This window comes from Pneumocystis murina (genome assembly GCF_000349005.2).
Source record: "Pneumocystis murina B123 chromosome Unknown supercont1.8, whole genome shotgun sequence".
In the NCBI taxonomy this organism is placed as follows: domain Eukaryota; kingdom Fungi; phylum Ascomycota; class Pneumocystomycetes; order Pneumocystales; family Pneumocystaceae; genus Pneumocystis; species Pneumocystis murina.
This window is the reverse complement of record NW_017802366.1, coordinates 413,227-440,136: the sequence shown is the minus strand read 5'-3', so window position 1 is coordinate 440,136 and position 26,910 is coordinate 413,227. Positions and strand designations below refer to the sequence as shown.

The window sequence follows — 26,910 nt, the reverse complement described above, 5'->3', positions numbered from 1 at the left end:
GTTAAAACTAACTTTTTATAATTTTTCTATTTTACAATCTCAGTGTAATCGAGCCGTTTAATTTATACGTGATATTTTTATAAAACTATTTAAAAAACAAGCAGAAAAATAATAAAATTAAAATACTACAATGGTTGTTTCCTGTCGTTTTACCTTATTTTTTTGGATGTATTTCTGCATATATTTTTTTTAGAAAGAAGCAGGAAAAATGACTATAAATACATTTGAAATGCAAAGTAAAAATTCCTTAGATATTATGATAAAGGTTTACATTTTTCCTAAATTCAGTGTATGTTTTGAAGGTCTTTTAGAATGAAGATACTGGCATCATAGAGCCTCAACCATCACGAAATGTACAAGCTTATGCAAAACTAGAATTTGATGCGTTTAGTTTTTATATTCAAACATTACAGGTTATTATAGGACGCAAGGTAAATAAACTGGATCAGGTTGATGTTCATATTGGATCCACAAAAGCTATTTCTCGTCAGCATGCAAAGTTATTTTATGATTTTACTTCTCAACGGTTTGAAATTTTTGTAATGGGGAAGAATGGAGCTTTTATAAATGAAGAATTTGTAGAATGTGGACAAACTATTCCCTTATATGATAAGTATTTTTTCTTTATTTATATTTTGTCTTTTTTTAAATATATATAGGACAAAAATTCAAATTGGTAAAGTACTTTTTACATTTTTACTTCCAAAATCTACAGAGAAAGAGAATACTGAAAACAGAGATATTAGAGAAAATCAAAGGATTGAAAAATCAGAATTTTCTCAGGATATCTCTTTGCTTTCAAATAGTGTTTCAACTGAGCGCTCTCTTGTAACATATCCCAATATAAATTTGGAACTAAGTCTTATTAAAACGGATGAGCCAGATATCCTACCAATATCTTCAAGGATTTTGAATAATGAGACATTGAGTGCTGTCAACAGTACTTTTCATGATGAATCTTTGCTTTCTCATGCTGAATCATTTAATGTTTCTATGAAGGAGCATAGTAAGCCAAATTTATCCTATGCATCATTGATTGCACAGGCTATTCTATCGTCGCCTTCTAAAAAAATGACACTCTCTGATATTTATGAATGGATTACTGATACATACAAATATTATAAATATGCCCAAAATGGTTGGCAGAATTCTATTCGACATAGTTTATCTCTTAATAAAGCATTTAAGAAAGTATCTAGAAGGGATGACGAGCCTGGAAAGGGTTCCTTTTGGATGATAAATTCTGAATATCAATGTCAATTTGAGGATGGTATTTATAAACGAAATCGAAAAAGCATAATTTCTTCATATCAACATTTAACTACACCTTCCATTATGGCAGATGGAGCTTCGAGGTCTACAGCAGATTCAATTCCTATTGCTATTATGCAGGATGGTCAGTTAGCATTAAATCCCGAATATTTTAATACTGTTAACGATAGTAATGATTCTAATAAAATACAAAGTAAGTAAAGACACATATATAATTGAAAACATAGTTATATATAAAAATAGTTGTTCAAGCAATTGTTTTTTTGCAAAGATATATTATAACTCAACTTGGTCCTCATGCTAAAATTCCTCAAAATGCTGCTGCTATTGCAAATGCGTTAATTGTCGCATTAGACCAACAACTTCAGAAACATCAAAATCATAAAAATTTTATTTCTAATATTTTTAAAAATCTTACTTTTTTACTACCCAATACTAATGAAAAAATGCATACATCATTAAATGAATTTTCTACGGAAAATAAACAATATATAACTAACACATCTACTTCTTTGGAATTCATAACTCAAATACCTAAAGGCTCTGAAGTTTCTAAGGAAATATTAGATTCATCTGTTAATCAATCGTACTCTTTCAATGATAAATTGGTATCAAAAGAACTATATCCTATACAAGTCCCCCCTCCTCCGCCATACTATTCAAAACCGCTAACATCCAGTACTGAAAATAATTTATCGTTAAATTCAATAGAAAAAAAAGAGCTTCAGTTTTTGTCTTCTAAAAGTTATTCAATAAATTCAGAATCTACTCATAAACAAGGACTTAAACGACCACATGAAGGATAGAGAGGGTTTATATTTTATAGATACAGGAAAAATATTATCAGTGAATGATAAGAGAAAAAAAAAATAGTGATATAAAGGTTTTCGTAATTTTGTACACCATAGAATGAGTTCAATGAGATATTGAGTGTATACGAAAGTCTTCTATACAAAAAATTGAATATATATTAACAGTAATTTGAATTAATATATATGTTAAACTTATTTTTAATTACTTGTGAATAATAAAGTTATGAGTCATATTGTATTTAGAAATGCCCAACATATAACTGGTATATATACTGTATTCATTAACTTACTTGATACGGTTTAATAAGCATTTCTGAAAAATTTTTAAGAGCCTCAACGCCTCTAACTTCTGTAGAGATTTGAGGGAGTTTAACTATATGAAAGTCTTCATAAAGCTCTATAATTTGATCTAGATATTTCTGCTGTATTTTATGCCGTGAAAGACATTGTTTGCAATCAGAACCTAGCTTGATTAAAATAGATTCTAAATATTTAAACTCCAATAAATGATTCACCTTCGATATTTAACAAAAGCTGATTCACAACAATATTATGTGTATCAATCTCATATGATGTGAGCTCTTGGATCATACGTTCCATTTCTACATACTTAAATAGTGTATAAATCTTTCAGATTTTTTACCGTATAAACTTAAAAACTCACTTATACATACAGAAACAAATGTGGTGAGTTCTGAATCCCTAAATTGATTATTTACTTCTACAATTGTTGTCCGCATTTGATCAAGCTTTTTAAACATTTCATCTTGATTGGCATTAAGACCCATAATGCTACTCATTTGGTTAAACATAGGACCAAATCGTGAACCGAGACCCGAAATCTTAGTAAGAGCTTTTTCAAGAACTGTAGGGAAAGATAAAAAACGCAAAGTATGTCCAGTTGGCGCTGTATCAAAAACACAAACAGAATATTCCATAGATTTTACTTGTTTCATAATCTCAGCAAATCCCATAGCCTCATCAACACCTGGAATAGAAAATGCTAAATCTTGCATCATACCAGAAATAGGATTATTAGGCTGTAGCTCAGCTAAAAAGTAGATGAGTAAGAACGTACGTGTTTTTATAAAAATACATTGTTCAATCATTTCTTGAATTGAAGAACTGGGATCAATTTCCTAAATATATGAGTTCTGATTAGATGAAAACCAACTATGAAAACCATAGCAGAAAGATTATGGAATCCATTTACTTTACATGCATCTTTACCAAATTTTTGACCAAAAGCATCAGATAAATTATGTGCAGGATCTGTAGAAATTAAAAGAACTGATTCTCGAACCCTAGATAATTGAATAGCAAGTGAACAAGATGTAGTTGTCTTCCCAACTCCTCCTTTTCCGCCTATTAATATTAATCATAATGTAAGAAAAAAAATATGGCAAAGTATTAACCAACAAAAATCCATTTTAGTGATCGCTGGTCAAGAATATTTTGTAATGTAGGAGGAAGCGGCTCTTCCAGCAATGACATTATTTTCTTTAATGCTTCCACTTAAGATGTTGAAAAAAAAGCAACAAATTTCAAATGATTTTGATAGGGTTAAAAAAAACGAGAAAAGTATATTAAATTATATTTAACTCTAAAATTTAAAGATATAAGGCATTTTAACAAAATTTGCTTTATTTTTTGATAAAAAAGTCTCTGGTATAGATTTTACTATATCATTAATAAATTTTATATAAATTAAGATTAAAAATTAATTAATAATATATAATGAACATATTTTCATAGCATTTCAGATTCCCGCTCTTGGTCTAGTTGGTTATGGCCCTCGGCTGTAAATGTTGAATTTGTATTTCTTGGGAAAATGAAGTATTAAAGATACCGAGTGGTCCCCGGTTCGATTCCGGGAGAGCGGATTGCGTTTTTTATAGGAAATTTACAGTTTTCATTATGTTTTTATTAATATTGCTTTAAATATATAATTTTAATCAAAGTAAATATTTTTTAACGATAATATTAAAAGGATATTGTAAAAAATGTTTTATCTAATATATATGTGTAATTTCTTTAGTATTGTATTAAAGTTTTATTTATTTAATTTTTTTATCTTTATATTGAGTGTTAAATATAAACAATTTATTTAATGTGTTATTTTAAGGAAAAGTTACATAGGGAGTGTACTTATCAAAGAATAATGTTTAAAATCTTTGGTTTATTGAAATACAAATCGATTATTTTACAATCCTTTCTTTAAGAAAAAATAATTAATTTATGGCTGCACCTGCTCCACGACTTATACCTAATAGATTTTCAGCTGGACCATTACCAGTCACTCCTGAACAAAAGTATTGGCAAGGATTTAAGGTAATAATTTATTTTATAATTGTGAATATATTTTTGTATGGAATTGATAATTTAATAGTCAAAAGTTACAATTAAAGAAATTGCATCTATTTCGCATATTCATTTTTGTTGCAAAGAACCTCATGACTTTGCAGTTACGAGTTCAGCACGTATACAGATTTATTCTTCTCAAACACGAACAGTAAAAAAAACGATTTCTAGATTCAAAGATGTTGCATATTCTGGGGAAATACGAGCAGACGGAAAACTTTTGATTGCCAGCGATAATACGGGAACTGTTCAGGTATCTATTAGATTTTGATGGTTTAATAGATTTTAATATTTTTTTAGTTATTTGATATCTCATCTCGTTCTATTTTACGAAGTCTTTATTCTCATAAACTTCCTGTTCATGTAGCAAAATTTTCTCCTTATTGTCTTACAACATTTCTTTCTGCATCTGATGACAAAACAATTCGTATATGGGATCTACCAACATCAACAGAAACGTGTATACTTCAAGGAAATAATGATTATATAAGAGCAGCTGATTTTCTTTCTATGTCTCATGTTGTTTTAAGTGGTTGCTATGATGGTACAGTTCGTTTATGGGACATAAGAATGCCTGAAAAAAAAAATGAAATAAAAAATTTAAATCATGGAAAAAGTGTGGATGCTGTTTTGTCATTAAAAGATGGTTCAATAATTCTTAGTGCGGGTGGACCGGTTATTAAGGTTTGGGATATGATATCAGGCAAAAATATGCCTTTAAAAATTATACGGAATCACCAAAAAAGTGTTATATGTCTTTCTAAAAATAATGAAAATTCTAGGATTCTTAGTGGAGGGCTTGATGGTCATGTAAAAATATATGATATCAAAGATTGGGAAAACGTGCATGATATTAAATATCCAGCGCCAATATTATCTCTGGGATTATCTGTATTTGTAAATTTATTTATTAAAACTGAATCTAAATCTTAATTTAGCCGGATAATAAACATCTTGCTGTTGGAATGATATCGGGTTTGTTTTCTATTCGATCACGTCAGATAGCGAAATCTGTTCCACAAAATCGGAATAAATTGAAGCAGTCTTATACTGAAATGATTCATGAAAATAATAATCAGAATTATGGGAATTTAATTGTAGAAAAGAAAAGAAAAGCTCTTCGTCCATATGATAAGGCATTGAAATCTTTTCATTATGCAGATGCGTTGGATTTGGTTTTAGAAAATGTAGATTTGATGATTTTTTTACTTTTTGGCTAACTAAATTCTAGAAATCACCTCTTGCTACTTTTACTGTAATTAATGAATTAAAGCATCGATCGGGACTATACCAAGCTTTACAAAACCGCGATGATGTATCATTGGAACCTATTTTACGTTGGCTTATTCGTTATTTGCCAAATCCTCGATATGTATTTATAATTATCGAAGTTCTTATGTTAATTATTGGTATTTTTAATGTTTTTTATTAAATAAAAACTTGTTTTATTGTAGATATATATGGAGCTGCATTAGGTCATTCTATCTTAATCCAAGGTCTTTTGTTACGTTTATCAAAACATGTTTCTCGTCAAATTGAGTATTGTAAAGATGCTTGTTCATGTAATGGAATGCTTGAAATGCTTTTTCATGGAAATCAAGGGTCATAATTTCTATATTTTGTTTTTATAAAAAAGTTTTAATTTATTCAGTTTAATATATATATATGTGTGTATTTTATTGATAAAATATTTATATATTTTTTGATAAATATCTATTTTTAAAAAAAATATCGGATTTATCTTATCGTTTACTATATCAAATAATATTTTATTAAAAAAGATATTTTAGATATTTTTTCGGAAAATATACTTCAAATATGGAACTATAAAAAAACATGGCATTTCATAAGTTGAATATAATTTATATATTTTAATAAATATATATTATTGACAATTTAAATGATAAATTTTTAAAATGGCATCATTATTCTCTATACCACCTAATAGAAAAGCGCTTTCTATGTTGCTTGTAGGAGTTGGGTCTGCTGCCGCTGTTTATTATTATATGTATCATTGTAAGTTTAATTTTTTTAAAAATAAAGCTTAATCTATATTTTTATGATTTAGATAATAATGTAAAGGTACCTCAGGGAAAATTTGAACAGTTAGAAAAAAAAGCAGGAGACGCCTATGATAATATTACGTCTCATGTAAAAGACGCATATCGTACTGGGAAAAAACAAATTAATAATGCGGAAAAAAAATATGAAAAGAAAGTCCATAATTTGGTCGACCAAGTAAATATAAAAATGGATAAAATTAAAGAATATATTGAACACAAATAATTTTTATATTTAATAGAATGTTTTTTAGTATGTTTTTTGTAAATTTTTTATTATAAATAAATAATATTCATACAATAAATAATGTTAATACAATTATACATAGTGAAAAAAACTTTTATAATATATAATCATAAAGGAACTTTCTTTTTTAAAACAATAATAAACTCATACCTGAAGCTCTATTTGCTTTAACTCAATGATCTTTTTTATCTCTGCTAGTTTATAATTTCGATAAAATTTTATGGCAGAAAGCGTATCGCTAATTTTAATAATCTGACAGAATTTAGGTAATGTATTTACTAAAACAGCAAGTAATTTATGTATTTCAGCTAAATTCTATTAGATATGAAGAATAAAATTATAATGCATACTAATAGATAAGGGATGTTTGAGAGATGATGTTAGTACTGTAACTACTTCAGACATAGAAAATGCAGATTTACGAGGATAAGTTGCTAATAAACTTAAAATATGAGAAATCAGTAACAGAACGCATAGGGACATACACAAATAAACATTCGACAATATTTGATAATTTTTGGAGAGAATTAAGTTGTTCAAAAGCAGGAGATGTGTGTGTATTCCGAGTATGCTTAAATCGAATCTTTATATTGATTTAATGAAAACATATAAAAACATGTATATACTTACCCGTTCCAACAAAGAAGTTTGACGATATTTTAAACTTTTATTAGAATCAATTGATGTATCAGAAGTAGACGTAGTTTTTTTTTCAAGTTCTTGAATTGCTTGTTTTTTTTTTTCTGGTAGACAAATGATAGTGTTTGAAGAAACATTTTTTGGAATAATTTTTTTAAGATCTGTTGTAATTGATTGCGATAATTCGAGACGAGAACGAAATTGTTTTAAACGAGCAGCTAAGTTAAATTCCTTTGTAGGAAAATCGATTGAAAGACTTCCTATCCGTTTACCATTAAATAATATTATTGTTGGTGATATTTTAAATGACTCCGGCCAAATGCTTACAATTCTTTCAAGAGATTCTAATGTAAAAGATTTTTTAGCCTGCGTTTCAAGAGAATGTTGAAGATAATGAAAAGATGCTGTTCCCTCTCCATAACTTATTGCATGATGATAAACAAGAGCCTGATCAAGTGCTGAAAATATTTTAATAATTGATGTATCTTGTTGATGTACATTTTCATTTTGATTTTTTATTGGTACGCGAATTTTATGATTTTGATCAACATTTATTCGTTTATTAGCCAATTCGGGCTCCAATAATCTTTTTCTCTTAATTGATGTAGATTTTCTTGATGGAAGAAACGCGTAAATGGGTCTAGACATCTTTTTTTATGTTACAATTTGATACAAGGGCTGGGTATTTTAAAGATTTCAGCCCTCGATCAGAATTGTGCGTATTCATAAAATGTCAAGGGGTAGAAATAAAAAAATCAGTTAATAGTTGCTAAAATAGATAGGATCTAGCACAGGATATGATAGGCATATTACGATTTTTTCTCCAGAAGGTTAGTAGTTTTTTTTTATTATATATCTAATAATATTGTAGGCCGGTTATATCAAGTGGGTAAGATCATTGTTTTCAGTGTAATGTACTTGATATATATTAGAATATGCCTTTAAGTCAGTTAATTCCACAGGAATTACATCAGTGGCAATAAAAGGAAAAGATTCGGTTGTTTTTATTTCTCAAAAAAAAGTTCCTGTATAACATAGTTTTGAATTTATTCTATCTTATAATAAATATAGGATAAACTTATTGATCAAGATAGTGTCAGTTATATTTTTCGTATTACGGAGAATATTGGGTGTCTTGTAACAGGCCAAATAGGTAATTTCTTTTTCTTTTTTAAAAAATTATCTTTAATATTTGTAGCGGATGCGCGTGCATCTGTTAATAGGGCTCGTGTTGAAGCAGCTGACTTTAAATATAAATATGGATATGAAATTCCAGTTGATGTTTTGGCAAAACGTATTGCGAATATTAACCAAGTTTGTACCCAAAGAGCTGCAATGCGTCCACTTGGAATTTGTAGGAATTTTTCATTTAAATATTAATTCCATCTCATAATTTAGCATCTATATTTATTGCTATAGACGAGGAGAAAGGGCCGCAAATATTTAAGTGTGATCTTGCTGGATATTATGCTGGATACAAGGCTACTGCATCTGGTCCAAAAAAGCAAGAAGCTATTAATTATCTCGAAAAAAAGCTCAAGTCAGATGGATTTGAAGGGTCATGGATAGATATCACTGAGGTAGTATTTTTTAAATATCAATTATTAACTTATTTAATTCTATTTTTAGTTAGCTATTAACACACTATCTTCTGTTTTAAATATAGATTTAAAAGCTACTGAAATTGAAATCGGTGTTGTTGGTGCATCTCCTAAGGGAAGTCTGAAGTCTTCAAATATTTTTAGAGTTTTAACTACAGATGAAATTGATGAACGGCTACAATCTATTGCTGAGAAAGATTAATGATGCTATATTTTTTATTGTCTTTATTTTTTGAAGATAAATAATACTTATAATATTGATTATCTAAAAGTATCTAATATTTTATATTATAAAAATATTTATATATGATGCAATTAAAAATGATATTTCTTAATTTTTTTAATTTTGAGTAGATTTTTAGATAATACTAGTAATTTGTCCTTATAATGATTGTTTTAATTAGTTTTATCCAAATCGAATTATTGAAATATATTTTTATTATAATACTAGAGAATTTTATTATGAATTAGTTCTATGTTTTTAAAAAATAATTTAAATTTATCTTATAAAATATGTCTTGTAAAAGCAAACTATATACAGATTTTGTAATATTGATCAAATAAATTGCCAAAATTACTTAAATATGAATATTTAGAAAAAGTATACATTTTTTAAATTTATGATAGAAAATATAGAATTTATTTCAGATTTTATAGAAATTAATGATATTAATAAAATTTAATTTGTTTTTGAATTTTAGAAAATTAATAAAAATATAAAAACATAAAATATTTCCTAATATTTTGTATAATTTAATAATAAAAACATCATTAAATTATTAATGATGTTTTTATTTTATTTGTCTTTTTTATATTAAACGTATTTTTAAATAAAATTATATACTGCGGAAACATGAATTCATATTTAAATATCTTATTAATAAGGTTATATTATAAATATATTCTTGAATAACTAGTATCATCTGGTAGCGTGTAGCGTGCTTGATGATTTTATGTAATTTTTATGTCAAATACTAGAAAAGCAAATGCATTATACCGATTGGTTTCTTATTATGTTTCTAAACAACCAGATGATCTGCAATCTTTAGAGAATTTTGAGAATATTTTATTAATATGTGAAAAAATCTTGGATGCGTTAGTTCATTGATTTTATATTTCCTATTTTTAACAATTTTTCCGTAGCTCAATTTATACTTCTAAAAATTATGATATTGTTATAGTTTCAGATGCTATAAAAAAAAAATGTATAGAACTTCGTCAATATTAAAATGGTTTTTCTTATAAGAATACAGTACTTCGTGAGGATTCGACATCTGATAATGCAATCAAATTTATTAACTTATTTTCTCGACTTCTGTGTCAAGTAAGAGTTTAAAAATTTTATATAATTTTGTCCTTATTTTAGGATATTTTGGAAAAAAAAGCTGAAATTCTGCAGTTTCTTTATAGTATTTGTGATTTAGCTTATATATCAGGAAAAGCGCAGGTTTGGAATTTTGTTAAATATGTTTTTGGATTAATTTTTTAAGAATGTTAAAAATTCTTTTTCTCGCATGAATTTTTATGAAGACAGTACAGACTCTGAAAGCTTTTTTTCAGCATTGTCGTCTAGTTTTAATACAGCTTTAACTAGTTCAAGACCTAAAAATTCAACTCCTAGGTCTCTTCTTTTAAAAACGCCTCTAATTGCGTCTCAGAATTATGGTATATTTTTTGAAATATTGATATATTGCTTAATAAATTATTTTAGATGCATCTGAGTCTATACTTCTGAAGGATATTTCTTTTATTTTACAGGGAATAAGTTCATCAAGTGTTAGATTTTCTACTAATGGATCCGCGACTATATCACCAAAACTTCCATTCACTATCGCTTCTTTGTTATCCCATATTGTTGAGCTTGGACTGCTTTATAAACAACTTTCCACTTTTATTTTATTTTCTCATAATATAAAAAAGAGTACTGGACTTATTAAACAAAGTTTTTTTTCATGCTTAGATCAGGAATTGTCTGCATATTTAAACCTAGTATCTGCTCTGGAAGTAGAAATTCGCAAGGATTTATTATTGTCTGATGATCAATTAAAAATGCGTTCTGTAACTTTAAAAAGAATTATTATATGGACAAGAGATGCCTCTATGGCACTTCGATTAATGGCATTGATGGTAGAAAATTGTAAAAGTATTATATTTTGATCAATATGAGAAATATATTGAATTGTTTAGATTTAAAAGGAGGACAGCTTATTAATTGTATTCTTGAATTTTCTTCTCATGGAGACCCTTTTGTTCATGAATTTTCTGAAAAACTTATAGAATCTTTGACGAAACCATTTTATGATATGCTTATAAAATGGATTTATGATGGAGAACTTTTGGATCCTTTTCAAGAATTTTTTGTTGTTGATAAAGGAATTGATACTAAATTGAAATTAGAAAGTTCTATTAACATTGTCTGGGAGGGAAAATATACATTAGATTTAAATATGCTTCCAAATTTTATATCTGAAAATTTAGCTAAGAAAGTTTTTTTAATTGGAAAAAGCTTAAATTTTATACGACATGGCTGTGATGATGATGAATGGGTACAACAACATAGTAAAGCTTCAATGAAAGGTTACTTTTTTTCTATTAATTTTTTCATATTGTTGATAAGAACTAGATTTGATTTATGGCGATATAGATTTTCTCGAGCGTTCAATTGATGCAGCTTATTTGACTACTTCTTCTCGACTAATAGGATTAATGTCCACAAGATTTTCTTTTTTCGATCACTTACATGCTTTAAAGAAATATCTTTTATTAGGGCAAGGGGATTTTATTGCTTTTCTTATGGAGTCTTTAAGGTGATCTTCCTTTTTTAAAAAATACGAATTTAAGTTAATGGTTTCAAAGTTTAACTTTAGACAAGCCTGCAAATATGTTATATCGGCATAATCTTACTGCTACTTTAGAATCTGCTATAAGAGAATCAAATGCCCAATTTGATTCCCCGGATATAATTAGACGATTAGATGCACGTATGCTTGAAAGGTCACATGGTGAAATTGGATGGGATATATTTACTTTGGAATATAAAGTAGATTCTCCTGTTGATGTAATTGTTACTCCCCGCTGTACTAGACAATATCTTAAAGTGTTCAATTTTCTTTGGAGGTTAAAAAGAGTGGAATTTGCACTTAGTAATTCATGGAAAAAAAGTACAACAGGCGAGCGAGAAATATTGAGAGTAATGCAAGGGCCTTTATATAAACAATGGCAGAAAGCAAGGTGTACAAATGCAGAAATGATTCATTTTATATGTCAGCTTCAATATTATATTTTATTTGAGGTTTTTAAGACCTTTAATTTTTTTAAAATTGATTGATAAAGGTTATTGAATCATCCTGGGACGTGTTTTATTCTTCTATCTCAAAGTCTGATTGCACACTTGATACATTAATTGAAGCTCATGCGCAATATACAATGAACATAACACATAAAGGCTTACTAGGGTCTGGAAAAATAGGAAAAGAAGGCACGCTTTTATCTCAATTACATGAAATTCTGAAAATTATATTATTTTTTAAAGAAACTTTGGTTTGATAATAATATTTTTGGGAGTTTTTTTTCTAAAAATTTTAGGACCATTTTTATACTTATTCTCTAACAGAATATATTCAAAGATATCATACGACATTTAAAACGAAATCAGAAACAAAAGTATAAATATTTATTTTTATGGAAATATAATTGATATTTATAGGATCATATAAATCTTAAAGATTTGAATTCAGATTCATTAAATACTAAAATAATTGATGATTCGGGATTTATTATTGAAAAATTAAATAATCTTGCAAAAGAGTTTCATACTCATCTTATTATGCTTTTAGGTGATCTTGTATATCAGTCAGATAGTGAAATGAGATTTCTTGGTGTTCGTTTAAATTATAATGAATATTATCATGTACCAAAGAAACATATTAAATAAAGGCATATACAAAAATATAAAGCAAATGATGAATTTTATTAGCTTAATAGTATATATTTTAAACGCTTTCGTGAAATTTTATTATTTTGAAATAATAGCTTGGAAACTTAAGAAATATAAATAAAAATATTTAAATTGTATAATTTATTCATGTATTTAACTTTTGAATGTGTTCGTATGTAAATCGAAGCGCGGTCTAATAAAATTAATCAAAAATGGTTAATATAGAAATTAGTGAAATCTTGTTTTGTCTAGAAAAATATTATAAATAAATAGATTATATAATTTTTTTTATAAACATTTCAGTTTAGAGATATTCAGTTTAATATATTACTACAAATAAGATCATATGAATCGATAAATTGTGAGTATTTAAAAATTATAATTGTTAATTTTTAAAATACTTAGTATTTTATTTTTATTTTCTGCAATATGATAATTTTTATATCGACATCAACGCTTTTAGATATATGGTTTTTTATGCATTGTTATTATCTAAGCAACTAATTCAGTAATTTTAGATTATATAAAATTCTATTTTATTATGAAATATTGCTTTTTTATTTAATAAGATTCTTTTTGTATTGTAAGAATTGTCATTATTATATACTATTGCACTATTTTGTCTAAATAACAAAGTTTAGAATCTTTTTCAAAAAGCCTTAAATATATTTTAATCATAATTCTGAGAAGTTTTATAAAACAATTTCTCGAGTTTACACTTCTTTAATAAATATTTCTGAAATTAATAGTCATTTAAGAATTTTTATAGAACATAATGTATTGAATTGATCCAAAAACTATCTTTAGTTTTTCTTGTAATAAAAACTTTAATATATTTTTAAGAATGAAATTGTGTTTTTTAAAAATATTCTTAATACAAATATATATGCAAATTTATTGTATTTAATAAATCTGTAGTATATGTTCTTAATATTTAATTCTGCTTTTGCCTTTTAAATAACAATAATGATTACGATAGATCTATATAAATTCGTTGATTAATCCAGAAAAAAGAATCTAGTATAGATATAAATAAATATATAGATACCGTATGTCTTTTCTTATTTTTAAATTGTTATTATCAGATGTTTTTTTAAATTCTATTATAAAAAATAAATGTAAGATTTTCTTTTGGAAAAAATAATGAAATTTATATTGTTATATTATATGAACCTAGAATTATTTAAATATACATTAAAGTTCTTTTAAATTCATAATAAATAAGTACAATAATATGTTTTCATCAATATTTTTGTTATTAAATTTATGAATAATTTTTAATTACAAATATATAAAATTATTTTTTTAGCTCAAATATGTTTATTTAAAGATCAAAGTCGTCTATTTTCTCTGATTTTTAGATATTTTTGGTGGATTTGACCTTTAATGATTATTTTTATTATTATTTTAAATTTGAACATATCTATAAAATTATCTCAACAAAAACATAATATTTAAATTTATAAATATAATTTACTTTTTAATGATCTTTAGGACAATATAGACGCTTTACAAATCAAGTAAAACTCTAGATATTCAAAATTATCGCACTATAAAAGAAATCAGTTTTAATGCAATCTATTATACAGCAATAAACAGTAGTAAAAACTTCACCCTATTCTAATATCTTAAATAATTGGCTAAAGAATACAAATGCCTATCTTTTTTAATGCTTAAAGCTATACATAAGCCTTGGAAATTATTCTATAATTAAACATATTAAATTGAAAAAAGAATAAAAAACGTTATAAATAAATACTAGTCATGCTGTTCATATCATATTACATTTGAGAGTAAACCTTAATCTATAGGAGATATAACGCTGCTATATATTAATAACTTGGGTTAAATCGCGGTGTTATGTAAAATATCAACAATTGCTATTTAAATTTATCTGGATATTTTTCATTTTTAAAAAAAATATTTGGATGCGTACACATTCCCAGGGCACGTATCATATGTGTGTCACAATAGGTCAATCCAATACTAAAGCTAGCATTTACCCAGCCAAATCCTTCTCTAGCTACGCCTTTTATATCAATACCTTGATTACCATATTCTGCATTAACTCTATGAGGATCCACTTCATTGGTAATATTGTATTTTTCAACAACTACACCATTAAAGTCAACAAATGATTTAGTAACGGTATAAAGCCAGCGATAAATTATTCTTTTCGCTTCGTTCTCGTAGCCATATCTCATCAATCCTTTCCAAGCAAGTATTTGTTGAGGAGCCCAACTAAAAATATTAAAAAAAATTAAGCAAAACTTTTTATATACCCATATGGATAATCCCATTGACGATTTGATTTTTTCGACTGAATGCGTTCTTTTGATTGTTTCGTACCCGCAACTAATCCACCTAAACATTCAAATTTTTTGAAATTTTTCTCGATTAACATAGCAGCTTGTTTAGGATTAGAACAACCGGCCCATAAAGCCCAAAATGCAGTAGCACTTTCATATGCACTTTGGAAATTATTTACAGTTTCATAATCAAAATAAAGACCTTTTTCTTCATTCCATAAATATTTATCAATTGCTGCCCGTCTTTTTGCAGCTCGTCGTACCCAGATAGCACTTGACTCAATTTTCCCATCTGGCATAACGAATCTGTCATTAAAATATTTTTTTATAACATCTGCAATATCTGTTTCATATTTATATAAAAGCGAATTTAAATCAATAGTAGCTAGGTTAGCACAATTTTTTTCTAGTCTAGATGATGTATCATGACCACTTTCACGCACAGCTCTATCATGTAGAAAATATTCATCTAATTCCGGCTCATGTATTTTTTGATAATTATATGCGTATTGAAATTCTTCATATGTCATTTTATATTTTTTTATATAAGGTTCTAAAATATACATAAAGTGACTAGCTTCTGTTTCCGGAGGAATTCCTAAGCCTGTAGGTCTATATCTTGAAAGACCTGTCACTGGATCGATTCTTGGAGAAGAAGTCCAGACGGTATAGTATTCTTTAATGGCAGACTGAAATGCCCTTTTAAGGAAGTCTAATGAATCCGGCCTATGGCTTATTTTATCATATACGCTTAATGCCATATCTGTAAGAAATGGTGGTTGTGATCGACAAAGATAATAAGTTCTGTTAGCATTTAAAATCATACCATAATGCTAAGATACATTAGTTTAATAATTTAAAGTATAAGTGCAATCCAACGTTGATTTCAAATGATAAATTCTCAACCATTCCCTTCGCAATGTCGACCTTACCATCAACAATGAGTCCGAGTGCTTCAAAATAGGAATCCCACCCTAAAATATATATAAATATTAGGCAATAAAAATGTAACTACATCATACCATACATTTCGTTAAACCTTCCGCCGGGAACTATAAAGGGGACTCCTCTTAAATCTTCTACTCCATTGCTGTTGATATACTTTTCCATTGCTAAAGCTAAAAGACCAGGTTTTTCATTACTATTTCTCACCCATTCCTCTGTAATCACTGGCGGCAAATATTCTACCACTAGACCAAGATGAGGTTTTGCTTTAGAGGCTAAAACATAATATTCATAAATATCTTTTTCTGTATGAGGAACATATATACGTGGAACTTTAGATCCCAAACTTTTCGTATCCATACAGACAATTTCCAGCATACTAGAATCAATTCTACGAGTTAAATCATCCCAAAAGGTCTCGCGAATAAGCCTTGATAGTCTAGATACTGGATTCTCATTTAATCTTCTTTCGTCTAATAATACGTAAGATCGGCCATAGTCTTTTGCTAAAGTCAGCTCTTGAAGTAAATTTGAAAGCATATATGTCCCCCGAATATCAAAATGATTAATTCCACTAGAATTAACCGTCCCAAGTGTTAAAACCTTGGGTCCAGAATCTTCTATAGTTATTTGCATATTACCATCAGTATCTGCTTAATATTTATATCAACAATATAAATATTTTATAAAGCTACCCTCATTTTTTAACAGAACTTCCATCGTATTCTCAACGTCTATTAAAAACCTTCTAGGTACCGCATTATTTTCATCTATTTGTATCGGTTTTTCTCTTAAAAAAACTTGTAAACAAACCATGGGATGCTCTCCGACGAATTGAAGGATTATAATTAGTTGGTGGCAAAATATTTAGATAGGTCTGCGCCTTATATTTTATTAATATCTTCCTTAATCTCTTTAATATAATACCGTGGAAAGTGTTCTATTTCTTCGGATAGTTGCTTTGACTGTTTCATCTGTCTCTTGTGTATAGTACGTATATGCCGGAGAAAAAGGATTCGTGCTTTCTATGGGAATATCTTCACTCACCATAAACTTTCGGATTTTCCTTGAATATATAGCCCCCGTTAAGACCTTATTGTAATCGATTTTTTATGCTTTTTGATAACTTTTTAACATCAAGATCCGTTAAAATAATGAGGGAATTGATAAAAAAACAATTATATAAAAATAAATAAAAAATTTATAACAAAAAAACATATTATATATAAAAAATGCTTAAATGCATAGTTTGAATTAATATTTATGATAGAGATAGTAAAAGTTAAAAATATATAAGAAAAAATAAGTAGGTTGTATAAATATATGAAAAAAGATATTATAATCGTGTATCATAGTTTATTGTTACGGGACCCTATTTTAGATTATAAGTAAATTTTATTATATGTAAATCTTACATCATTTACTAGATGAACTTTCATCATTGCACCAAAAACGCCATCTTTAATTTTATCTTCACCTAATATTTTTTGTAATCCATTTAATATTTCTGTATATAAAATTTTTGCCTCTGGTCCTTGTAGATTGTTTAAAAATTAATGTTTTGGATGATTAAAATAGTAATATACCTTTTGCTGCTGTATGAAAATCAGGTTTTGATTTTTTTAATTTAGCTTGTAATGTAAATTGAGATACTCAAAAAAATGTTAAGAATGTTTAAGATGATTTGTAATGTTATTTACTACATAAAATTTCTCCTTGGATATCTTTAATAGTTTGACGCCATCTTTTTCTATTTTCCAATAAATCATTTAAAAAGTATGCTATTGGAGAATACTGTTCGCCGTCTTTTAATTCATCAAATATTCTTAATTTTGCAATCGTTTTAACAAGATTGTCTACATCCATGATTGTATCATCTATTTCCTTAAAATTGCTAATATTATAGTAAACATTTATATCCACCTTTATTTATGCCAATAAACACAACCAAACTATTTCAGTAAAATTTCATAAATCTAATCATTTTTTTATAATTATAATAAGTACCCTTGAGATATAGATGAAATTTTTTGACTATTTACTATTTATTATATAGGCATTTAAATATTTATAAGGAAGATATTAACAATACCAGTAACGTTTGCACTAGTCACTCTTTGTATAACAGCACGCATTGTTTGTTTTCTTTAAAATTTAAACTTCGATAAAAATTTTAAAATTCTATGTATTTATAAGAATTATTTAAATATTTTCTATGTTTAAAATATTACAATCTTTTTAATGTTTTTTTGTGTGAATTGGGCATTTAATATGTTATAAGTTAATTTATTTCAAAGTATGATATTTCATGTCAAAGAAAATCGACCGTTTTGATTTATGCTTAAAAATGTTATTAAATGTTTTTGTAGAGATTATATATTTTTTTAGATATTTATTTATATTAAACTAATTTAAATCTACTGTTTTCTACCGTTTTATTGAATTTAGAAGAATAATATATTAAGATAATTTCTAAAAATATCTATTTTGAATAAAGATAAATTTTTAACATTGTATTTTTATTCATATTTTTCTATTAAACAATTTCATAGTTTAATATGAAATTTAACATAAATAGATATAATTTTCTACTATATGCTAATTATAAAAGTTTTTCTTCTAAATTAACTCTAATAGTTTTGAGATTTTAGGCGAAATGTATGATGTTTTAAAAATTTATCTATGAAAATCTTTTGAAAGAATATAAAAAATTAATCTAATTTATTGTAAATACATAATTGAAAATTATAAAAAATATAAAAGGTTTTTTTGAAAAATTATTAAAAAATTAAAAATTTAATAATTCAGAATATTATTTAAAAAAATAATATAAAACATTTATTTTAAAAAATAGTTTCAAATATCGAAATAATTTATATAAGTTTATAGTCTGCTTTTAAACCATGAAAAATAGAAATTTTAATAAACATTATTGAATTTTATTCCGTTAAGTAGAATCAATGAAATAAATCTTTATCTTTTTTTATATTTAATAAATTGAAAAATATACTTTAATATTTTAGTTTTAATATTATGTATATTTCAATTAAAAAACTATTCCTTTTTGTAGAATACTTTATTTTTCAAAAAAATATACATTTAAATTTTATTATTTATAAACTGTTGTCTTAGACTTCTCGAAAATATTAACTTGACCGTTTACCCGGTATACAAATCAATGAAATACATTTAAAAAAATATATAAAAAGAAGTAGATATCTTCCTTTATTTTTTTTTAAACAGATATTGAAATTAAAGAAATAGTTTTATGACTTTTTGGGGGAAAAAAAAGAGTAAAAAAATACCTGGATCAAAGCCGGACGGTATGTTGTGTTAAAATTTAACTTAGAATTAATTAAAAATATAGATAATGCTTCAAGTGATTTAGAGAAAGGCTCTAGAAAAATAGATAACAAAATAAACAGTTTGGAAACAGAAAAATTACCACTAGCAGAGTCATTGTCTACATGTTCATATGAGATAAAAAAAAAATCATTTTTTAAACGTATTTGTCAAAATAAAAAGGAAGAAATGCTTTCAAGAACTCCAAAATCAGATGAAGATATAAAAAATGCGAGTATTCCAAAAATCAATGTTGATACAACTATTTATTCAACATCAATACGCTCACCTTCTCATATTTATAAAAATATTCAGCATGCTTCACCTAATAGTTCTATTTTTGACAAGTCACATGTTTTTGAACGATCAGTAGACTATTCATCTTTAGCTTCTCCATCAACTTCTATTTCGTTTACGCCGTCCGTTTATAAAATAAATTTAATAGATTCTACTCACCAGCAGCGCATGGGTATAAATAATTTTATTTTTTTTTTTTTAATTTTTTTATATTTTTTAGTGGATAATCATGTACCTACTGTATTAGATGCTAGTATGGAGATTTTAAATGATTCTACTGACATGGACAATATCGAAATTGTTAGTATAAAACGTTTATGTTCTCCTGCACTTTCATCTGATACATTTCAACCAAAAGACTCTTTAACATCTTATACATCTTCTTTATATACTAGAGAAACTTCACTTAGTTTTGTTTCTTACGCAGATCTTGTTAATGTGGATTACTGCGAGACTTCTTTACCTGTTTTAACTTTATCAGATAGTTCAAAGATGTTAGCTCAGCGCTCAGATCCAGAGTATGTTTCTTTAAAACAAACTTTACTGGGAACAGAAGTTAAACGACTACTTTCTAATACCGATAATGTCTCCAACATATAATTTGATCTAAGTAATTTTCACTTTTAACTTTTCAATTTTTATGATGAAACAAAATTATAAATAATCAATATTGTTTTTTTTTGAAAGCAGTTTTTGTTAGATAATGATATATGGGATTTTACTTTTGATATTATGGATGACACCGTCTTTATAACTTAAACATATGCTTCTTAAATGTTGTATATTAAAGTAGAAATTTTATTATCAGGTTTTTGGGCTATAGTATTTAGACACTTTAATTTTGATATGCTATTTTATTTTATTATTAGAATATTTTTTTTTGTATAATCATTTTAAATCATGAGCTTTTTATCGAAGTGTTGATTATATAAGTTTTAAAGATAATGGGTTTAAGGTTATAAGAAAAAGAAATATTAAAGAATATATTAAATGGATGCTATTGAGAATAAGTCCCAATTTGCTCCAGATTTTTTAGTTAACCCCATTACCAACATATCATATCTTATTAGTTTGCAACTTTTTTCTAGATTAATTACATTTATTTTGAATCAATTAATTCTTAGGATAGTGACACCTGAAGTATTTGGGCTTGAAATGGTTCAAATGGAATTAGTAATTTCTGCTATTCTTTTTTTATCTCGCGAGGGTTTTAGAGTGGCTTTACAACGTCATGATATTTTAAAACAGAACAAAGGGAAAGAAATTGTGAACAATGAAAAAAAGTTTATTAAAGATGATTATCAAAGTGTTATAAATCAAGGATTAGTTAACTTGGCCTATATTCCAATTCCTATTAGTATTCTACTTTCTATATTAGTTTTTTTTTCTTACACATGGCTTGCTAATGATTCTACAAAAAAACAGCCTATTTTTAAAGGAACTCTTTTTTTATATGCATTTTCTGCAATAATTGAGATTTTTGTCGAACCTTTATTTATTCTTGCACAACAAAATTTTTTATATAAAATTAGAGCTATTTCTGAGGCCTTTGCAATATTTCTAAAATGCTTCATAACATTTATATTAGCATATTGGTGTAGTTTGAATGGTGGTATTGAAAACTATGGTGCACTTCCATTTGCTTTAGGACGATTAGGATATAGTATAATATTATTTTTAAGCTATTTCATTTTACTGTTAAATCACTTACAAAAAAATTTATGTTTTTTTCCGAAGAAAATCTATTCCCCATATGATAGAAGGTATATTTTATAAAATTTATTATTTTTTTATTTACTAACGTTTTTATAAGGGTATATCTTTTTCATCGGCCCACTTTAATATTAGCAATTACTATAACTGCTCAATCATTGTTTAAATATATCTTAACAGAAGGAGATCGAATTCTTGTAACATGGTACATGACGGATTTTGATCAAGGAGTTTATGCATTAGTTGCAAATTATGGTTTTGTGTTTTTATTTTTTAATTTATTTTTAATATTTCTAGGATCTCTTATTGCAAGATTAATATTTAATCCAATTGAAGAATTATCGAGGAATCTTTTTTCAAAACTCTGTTTAAGAAAAGATAAAGATAGTTATTTGTTGGCTCAGAGTATATTATTTATCGTTATAAAACTATACATAATTTTTGGGATATTTATTGTAACATTTGGTCCATTATATTGTGTAGCTTTTATAAAGGTAGTTGCAGGTTCGAAATGGAGCAAAACATATGCACCGTCTGTTTTGAAATTATATATTCTTTATATTCCTATAATGGCTATAAATGGAATAACAGAGGCATTTGTACAAGCTGTTGCTACATCAAATGATATTAAAGCGCAAAGTTATTGGATGTTTTTTTTTTCTGGATTACTTATGTTTATGGGATGCTTTTTTTTAAACTATTTTAAATTGGGCGTGAATGGGATAATTTTCATTAATATAATTAATCTTAGTGCAAGAGCTATCTGGTGTTTTGTTTATATTTATCACTATTTTGAAGGCTTAGTAATTTCATTAATTTTTCCTTCAAAAACTGTTTTTTTTTATTCTATTCTTATAGGCTATTTTATACGATTAAAAACACATTCTATTGTTACAATACCGGACATGTTAATTAGTATGGTAATTGCGGGTTCATTACTTTTTATATGGTAGAAATTGTATTTTATTTTAATATTTATTAACATTAAAGTAGTGTATATAAAGAAAGAGGTTCCTTAAAAACGTTATATAGGCAATATTATTTGGCAAAAACAAAAAATAAAACTTTATAAATCAAAATTTTTATCTAATTAAACTAATATTAAAATATTAAATATGTTTAAAACATAGAAGGATATCTGCGTATTGGATATAATAATATTTATACTGAATAATTAAGAAATATTAATTATAACTTTTGTCGAAAGAATATGTGAAAGTTGGTTTTTAACAAGAAATATTTTGTATTTGATGATTTCATATTGTTTTTTTTTTTCAAAAGTGTATTTCTACGTTTAAACTCACTAGAGGAAAGGACTTCAAAAGTATCGTCATATCTTATTGTCATAAACAATTTAGAATCTATTTTTAGCTTTATCTAAAAAAAAAAGAAAATCTAAAATTCGTTTTAAAATATTCGTGATTAAAAATTTGTTTTTTTAATTCAAATTATATCTACTATATAATAAGGTTATGTTTTATTCTATAGTAAAAAAATTGGAGATTTATATAAAATATAATAATTAAGATATATATGAAATAATATAGGAATTAAATTAATTATTAAGAACATTCAAATTATAAATGTATATTTTTTTATTCAATGTGATGATCTAAAAAGGTTAGTTTATTGGTACGAAGTTCACTTTAAAAGTTAATTGAATAAAATTAAGATTATAAAAATAAGATTATTAAAAGGAATTAATATATTATTAAAATCAGGAATGTTTTGTGCGGTTATTAATTATGTATTATATTAATTATTGTAGATTTATATAAATTTTATGGAAAAGAATAGGTTTTTATAGAGGCTATTAAGTACTGAAAAAAAGGTGGACGAGTTTGTTTAAAATCATTCAAAATATTTTGGAATTAAGGAATGTCTGATAAATTGTTTTTTGATTTAAATATGAATATTTTTCATGTTTTACAAATTGTTGCAAAATATATTAAGATATATTATAAATATATTCTTAATTTTCAATGTTTTAAACATTTTTTTCAAAATATTACTCATTTTATGGTTCAAACATATAAATAATGCATTTTTTATATGATAAAAAAAGGTGAATTGTTTAATTGTAATGATTTTTAGGAACCAGATCTCAAAAAGGGTATCTTGAAACAATTAATAATGATAAAAAAAAAAACAAAAATTATTCATTTATAAATAGTATAGATAACGATTCTAAATTTTTTAATAGTAGTAATTATAAATCTATATCATCAGATTTTCTAAAAAAATCAATAAATATGATATCTACTTTACTGATAAGACTTTTTAGATAATCATAAATAATGTTCATCGACTTTAAAGAACTTAATTTTGTTATCTGGATTCAAAAGATTTTTCGGATAAGGATGTTCCAGCTAACATAATAAATGATATAGTTCTCTGATATTCTAAAATGAGTTTATATTAAACAATTTTATATATTAGAAAAAAAATAGTTTTTTTTAAAGCTTATTTATTTAATTTTTTATAATAATTACATATTTAAAGAGTTGATATCATTAATTTTAAGAAAAAAATAAAAATAATTTATGTACATTATTCATTTTCTAAATACTAATTACTCGTAAAACATATCAAAGTTAATTAAAATACATATCTATATAAATATAGATATGTACTTAAATAGATTTTAATAAATAGCTACATTTTTATTAATATTTCTAATAAAGTACTGGATATTTTTTTAAGCTCCGATCATGATTTAGTATTTAAGGTCAGAAAAGATACGATGAAAAATTAACGACCGTAAGACACTTTTAAAAGATGTATTTTAAATTTGTTAATTATTATTTAGAACTCTACAGGATCATGTAAATAGTATATATCTAGTTTAGAGTTTTTAATCGTGCCATAAAGCTTAACGTGGATGATGAGTAGTAGTACCTCTGCTTTTTTTGGAGGATTGGTATCTTTTTTTGATTTTTGATTTTTTCTTTTGAAAAAGCGGAAAAAAAAAAGATCTCGATGAGCTCTAGCTTATTTGGGCAAGCACCATTAAAGCAAGCAGTTGGTATATTCTGACGCGTTTCAATCTTTTTAATTTTGTAATTGGAATTTTATAAATTTTTTTTGGGAAAAATAGTATTATGATTTAACTTTAAATGTATGAAAAATATTGAAATAGTTGCTAATATTTAATATATTAATCTTCATCTTCAAGATATACATATTGGAATTTAAAATCTGGCTGTATAATAATTAATAATTACATAAAGACTTGTAATATTACCTTTTTCCGTTGTACCCATGCGCCCTATGTTTTTTATATTAGTTATTACATTTTATTGTTTTAGGTTTACCTCAAAATCAAAATACCTATAGGTTCCTGACTCATATTCGTCTGTAATTATTTTTGGTTCTTCATGTCTTTGAAACCATGTAAGATACTTTTTATGAAACCTCCATGCTTGCTTTTTTAATTCTTTTGCTGCTAAATATCTTTTAATATTATAAGTATGTTGCATTTATTTAATAATTAAAATAAACTTACTGTTGATATGTTCCTTGTTGATAGTAAAAAACAAAAAATAATGCGTCGATATCAATTTTTTCAAATAATTCTGGAGAATCAAATATTGCAGGAGGTACTTGTGGATAATATGGTGGAACCGAACATGGTTCAGATGGTGTATAATATTTTGGAGATTCTGAATTTACAGGCTCTGGTGCAGTTGTAAAAGATACTTCCAAAAGACGATGTATAATGGATATTGGTGGAGGATTCAGAGTTTTTTGTTTGATAGTTTTTAATGATGAAACCAAATCTTTAAGATAATGTGGAAATCTCGATAGATCTGTTAGGTTTGACGTATGTGTTTGAGATTCCATAGATGATTTTTCTACCGGAGATGTATCAATAGCTATTTCATGTGACAATGTTTCTAAAGAGCTATCTGTATTTTCTAATGGTTCCGATATATTTTTTTCCCGATATTCATCAGTTGTTTCTTGAATATCAGATGATTTTATTAATTCGTGTTGAGGATTAGAAAAAGATGTCACAGGAGATGCTTCTTGTGATGTTGAAGATGCAGCAGTAGATGCTTTTGCATCAGATGATGGTGAAGGAAATGCAGCATTAGTGTTCAATGGATATATTGTAGATAATTGCTTTAAAGCATCAATTTGTGTTTTAGATTGTGATGCTTTTGTCGTTTCATTAGTATTTTGATGAGTACTTGTATCCACTAATATAGGCGATTTAGATTTAGCTTTATGTGATGCTATTATATTTAAAGATTCTGTAGACTTAGTTCTTTCCTAAAAATCGGTAAATTATATTTTTACTAATGCTTATTTTAATACTTACATCCTTATCTTTTTGAGAACAAGGTGATGTCTCATCTGCTAGTGATTGTGTTTCTAAAGATGAATCTATTTCATTATCTAAAGTTCGTCCAAATATTTCACTTAAATTTAAATCGTCATATATATTTTCATCTTCTGTAAAGTCGGTATCTTGGTTTGATTCAACATAATACTTAATATCTTCTTGAATCGAAAGGACCTAAATAATTAGAACATATTATTTATATTAAATGCTATACTTGTTCTGTTTGTAAATTTCCATTCTCAAGCAATCTCAAAATTAATTCAAGCTTATCTTGATGCCATTTGTGACGTTCTAATAAATGTTCAACCCGCTCCAATCTCTCAGACTTAACATAATCTTTATTCTTTTTCTTTAAAGATCCTTGTAATATTTCCGATTCTATTTCTAATTGTTCAATTTGTCTTTCAAGTTCATCAACCATAGAAGAAAGCCAATGACTAACTTCTAATCTTTCTTTTTCTTTTGGATCTAATTTCAACCCTGAAAGAAGCCCTTCTTTACTAAAAGCTTTTGTTTTTATCTCTTTTTCACATGCTTTAAATCGTTCCATTTGCTTATTAAACATATTAGATAAATCTATGAAAATAATAAAATAAAAACCATCTCAATAAGCTTCCTATTCTCCTGTAAAGGCTTTTTGTCTTTAATATCATTACTTGATGCCCATGTTTTTATATGATCTCTCATTCTTTGAAGTTTTTTAATTTCTTTTTTCAAATCACTCTCAAGTTTATCTTTTTGAGACTGATTACTTGCTGACTGCATTTTTTCATAAATACTTTCAAATGCCGCTACTCCTTCAGTAACCTGAATATTTTTAGATATTTAATTTTTATTATTACTTTCTACTTTTTTTAATGTTTTATCTACTTCGGCTTGTAGTTTACGAGCAGTCATCTTAAGAAAGTCCTTTTTGTATAGTTTTTTAAGTAAAATCCTTATTATTCTTGTTTATTTTAAGAAATTTCTTAAATTTTTATCTTAATATTTTATGTTTTTCCTAATATAATTTTAGAAAAGACTGTCA

General features: G+C 26.0%; 12 protein-coding genes and 1 non-coding gene across 13 annotated transcripts; 8 read left to right on the top strand and 5 right to left on the bottom strand.

The window, feature by feature from the left end:
* Window positions 1–184: 184 nt before the first annotated feature.
* PNEG_01841 (hypothetical protein) lies at window positions 185–2,181 on the top strand. The gene is made up of 4 exons (XM_007875622.1): window positions 185–265; window positions 312–613; window positions 660–1,465; window positions 1,516–2,181. The coding sequence occupies exons 1-4, from the start codon at window positions 209–211 to the stop codon at window positions 2,076–2,078; spliced, it is 1,728 nt and encodes a 575-aa protein (XP_007873813.1). The 5' UTR covers window positions 185–208; the 3' UTR covers window positions 2,079–2,181.
* A 164-nt stretch (window positions 2,182–2,345) lies between these two features.
* On the bottom strand, window positions 2,346–3,578 carry PNEG_01840 (ATPase GET3; the record flags this gene model as incomplete). The annotated part of the gene is made up of 6 exons (XM_007875621.1): window positions 2,346–2,547; window positions 2,600–2,686; window positions 2,728–3,135; window positions 3,181–3,223; window positions 3,268–3,449; window positions 3,500–3,578. The coding sequence occupies 6 exons, from the start codon at window positions 3,576–3,578 to the stop codon at window positions 2,366–2,368; spliced, it is 981 nt and encodes a 326-aa protein (XP_007873812.1). The 3' UTR covers window positions 2,346–2,365.
* A 273-nt stretch (window positions 3,579–3,851) lies between these two features.
* PNEG_05029 lies at window positions 3,852–3,967 on the top strand. Its single transcript has one exon. It is a non-coding gene; the product is annotated as a tRNA-Tyr (tRNA).
* Window positions 3,968–4,306: 339 nt separating this feature from the next.
* On the top strand, window positions 4,307–6,054 carry PNEG_01838 (hypothetical protein; the record flags this gene model as incomplete). The annotated part of the gene is made up of 6 exons (XM_007875620.1): window positions 4,307–4,415; window positions 4,474–4,698; window positions 4,746–5,336; window positions 5,384–5,632; window positions 5,677–5,854; window positions 5,900–6,054. The coding sequence occupies exons 1-6, from the start codon at window positions 4,323–4,325 to the stop codon at window positions 6,052–6,054; spliced, it is 1,491 nt and encodes a 496-aa protein (XP_007873811.1). The 5' UTR covers window positions 4,307–4,322.
* Window positions 6,055–6,361: 307 nt separating this feature from the next.
* On the top strand, window positions 6,362–6,731 carry PNEG_01837 (hypothetical protein; the record flags this gene model as incomplete). Its single annotated transcript, XM_007875619.1, has 2 exons — window positions 6,362–6,461; window positions 6,514–6,731. 2 exons carry the CDS (start codon window positions 6,362–6,364, stop codon window positions 6,729–6,731), a joined length of 318 nt encoding a protein of 105 aa, XP_007873810.1.
* Window positions 6,732–6,896: 165 nt separating this feature from the next.
* PNEG_01836 (hypothetical protein) lies at window positions 6,897–8,039 on the bottom strand (the record flags this gene model as incomplete). The annotated part of the gene is made up of 4 exons (XM_007875618.1): window positions 6,897–7,060; window positions 7,103–7,194; window positions 7,238–7,335; window positions 7,383–8,039. The coding sequence occupies 4 exons, from the start codon at window positions 8,037–8,039 to the stop codon at window positions 6,897–6,899; spliced, it is 1,011 nt and encodes a 336-aa protein (XP_007873809.1).
* An 82-nt stretch (window positions 8,040–8,121) lies between these two features.
* PNEG_01835 (hypothetical protein) lies at window positions 8,122–9,194 on the top strand (the record flags this gene model as incomplete). The annotated part of the gene is made up of 8 exons (XM_007875617.1): window positions 8,122–8,131; window positions 8,174–8,221; window positions 8,263–8,280; window positions 8,324–8,418; window positions 8,463–8,544; window positions 8,590–8,745; window positions 8,790–8,971; window positions 9,021–9,194. The coding sequence occupies 8 exons, from the start codon at window positions 8,122–8,124 to the stop codon at window positions 9,192–9,194; spliced, it is 765 nt and encodes a 254-aa protein (XP_007873808.1).
* A 762-nt stretch (window positions 9,195–9,956) lies between these two features.
* On the top strand, window positions 9,957–12,926 carry PNEG_01834 (hypothetical protein; the record flags this gene model as incomplete). The annotated part of the gene is made up of 12 exons (XM_007875616.1): window positions 9,957–10,087; window positions 10,136–10,197; window positions 10,246–10,316; window positions 10,359–10,439; window positions 10,483–10,657; window positions 10,704–11,135; window positions 11,180–11,569; window positions 11,616–11,799; window positions 11,849–12,284; window positions 12,326–12,532; window positions 12,578–12,655; window positions 12,699–12,926. The coding sequence occupies 12 exons, from the start codon at window positions 9,957–9,959 to the stop codon at window positions 12,924–12,926; spliced, it is 2,475 nt and encodes an 824-aa protein (XP_007873807.1).
* Window positions 12,927–14,777: 1,851 nt separating this feature from the next.
* On the bottom strand, window positions 14,778–17,309 carry PNEG_01833 (hypothetical protein). Its single transcript, XM_007875615.1, has 7 exons — window positions 17,111–17,309; window positions 16,997–17,066; window positions 16,879–16,953; window positions 16,261–16,833; window positions 16,118–16,212; window positions 15,212–16,071; window positions 14,778–15,170 (listed from the first exon to the last, which is right to left on the bottom strand). The coding sequence occupies exons 1-7, from the start codon at window positions 17,231–17,233 to the stop codon at window positions 14,810–14,812; spliced, it is 2,157 nt and encodes a 718-aa protein (XP_007873806.1). The 5' UTR covers window positions 17,234–17,309; the 3' UTR covers window positions 14,778–14,809.
* Window positions 17,310–17,519: 210 nt separating this feature from the next.
* Window positions 17,520–18,318, bottom strand: PNEG_01832 (D-tyrosyl-tRNA(Tyr) deacylase; the record flags this gene model as incomplete). The annotated part of the gene is made up of 8 exons (XM_007875613.1): window positions 17,520–17,555; window positions 17,599–17,717; window positions 17,770–17,835; window positions 17,884–17,933; window positions 17,979–18,060; window positions 18,107–18,135; window positions 18,191–18,224; window positions 18,276–18,318. 8 exons carry the CDS (start codon window positions 18,316–18,318, stop codon window positions 17,520–17,522), a joined length of 459 nt encoding a protein of 152 aa, XP_007873804.1.
* A 1,030-nt stretch (window positions 18,319–19,348) lies between these two features.
* Window positions 19,349–20,449, top strand: PNEG_01831 (hypothetical protein). Its single transcript, XM_007875611.1, has 4 exons — window positions 19,349–19,394; window positions 19,442–19,506; window positions 19,551–19,994; window positions 20,043–20,449. The coding sequence occupies exons 2-4, from the start codon at window positions 19,452–19,454 to the stop codon at window positions 20,420–20,422; spliced, it is 879 nt and encodes a 292-aa protein (XP_007873802.1). The 5' UTR covers window positions 19,349–19,394; window positions 19,442–19,451; the 3' UTR covers window positions 20,423–20,449.
* Window positions 20,450–20,812: 363 nt separating this feature from the next.
* PNEG_01830 (hypothetical protein) lies at window positions 20,813–22,607 on the top strand (the record flags this gene model as incomplete). Its single annotated transcript, XM_007875610.1, has 4 exons — window positions 20,813–21,585; window positions 21,636–21,790; window positions 21,833–22,484; window positions 22,529–22,607. 4 exons carry the CDS (start codon window positions 20,813–20,815, stop codon window positions 22,605–22,607), a joined length of 1,659 nt encoding a protein of 552 aa, XP_007873801.1.
* Window positions 22,608–24,683: 2,076 nt separating this feature from the next.
* PNEG_01829 (hypothetical protein) lies at window positions 24,684–26,882 on the bottom strand. The gene is made up of 8 exons (XM_007875609.1): window positions 26,733–26,882; window positions 26,484–26,690; window positions 26,098–26,436; window positions 25,860–26,057; window positions 25,041–25,810; window positions 24,850–24,988; window positions 24,780–24,803; window positions 24,684–24,737 (listed from the first exon to the last, which is right to left on the bottom strand). The coding sequence occupies exons 1-8, from the start codon at window positions 26,778–26,780 to the stop codon at window positions 24,693–24,695; spliced, it is 1,770 nt and encodes a 589-aa protein (XP_007873800.1). The 5' UTR covers window positions 26,781–26,882; the 3' UTR covers window positions 24,684–24,692.
* Between the last annotated feature and the right edge of the window lie 28 nt (window positions 26,883–26,910).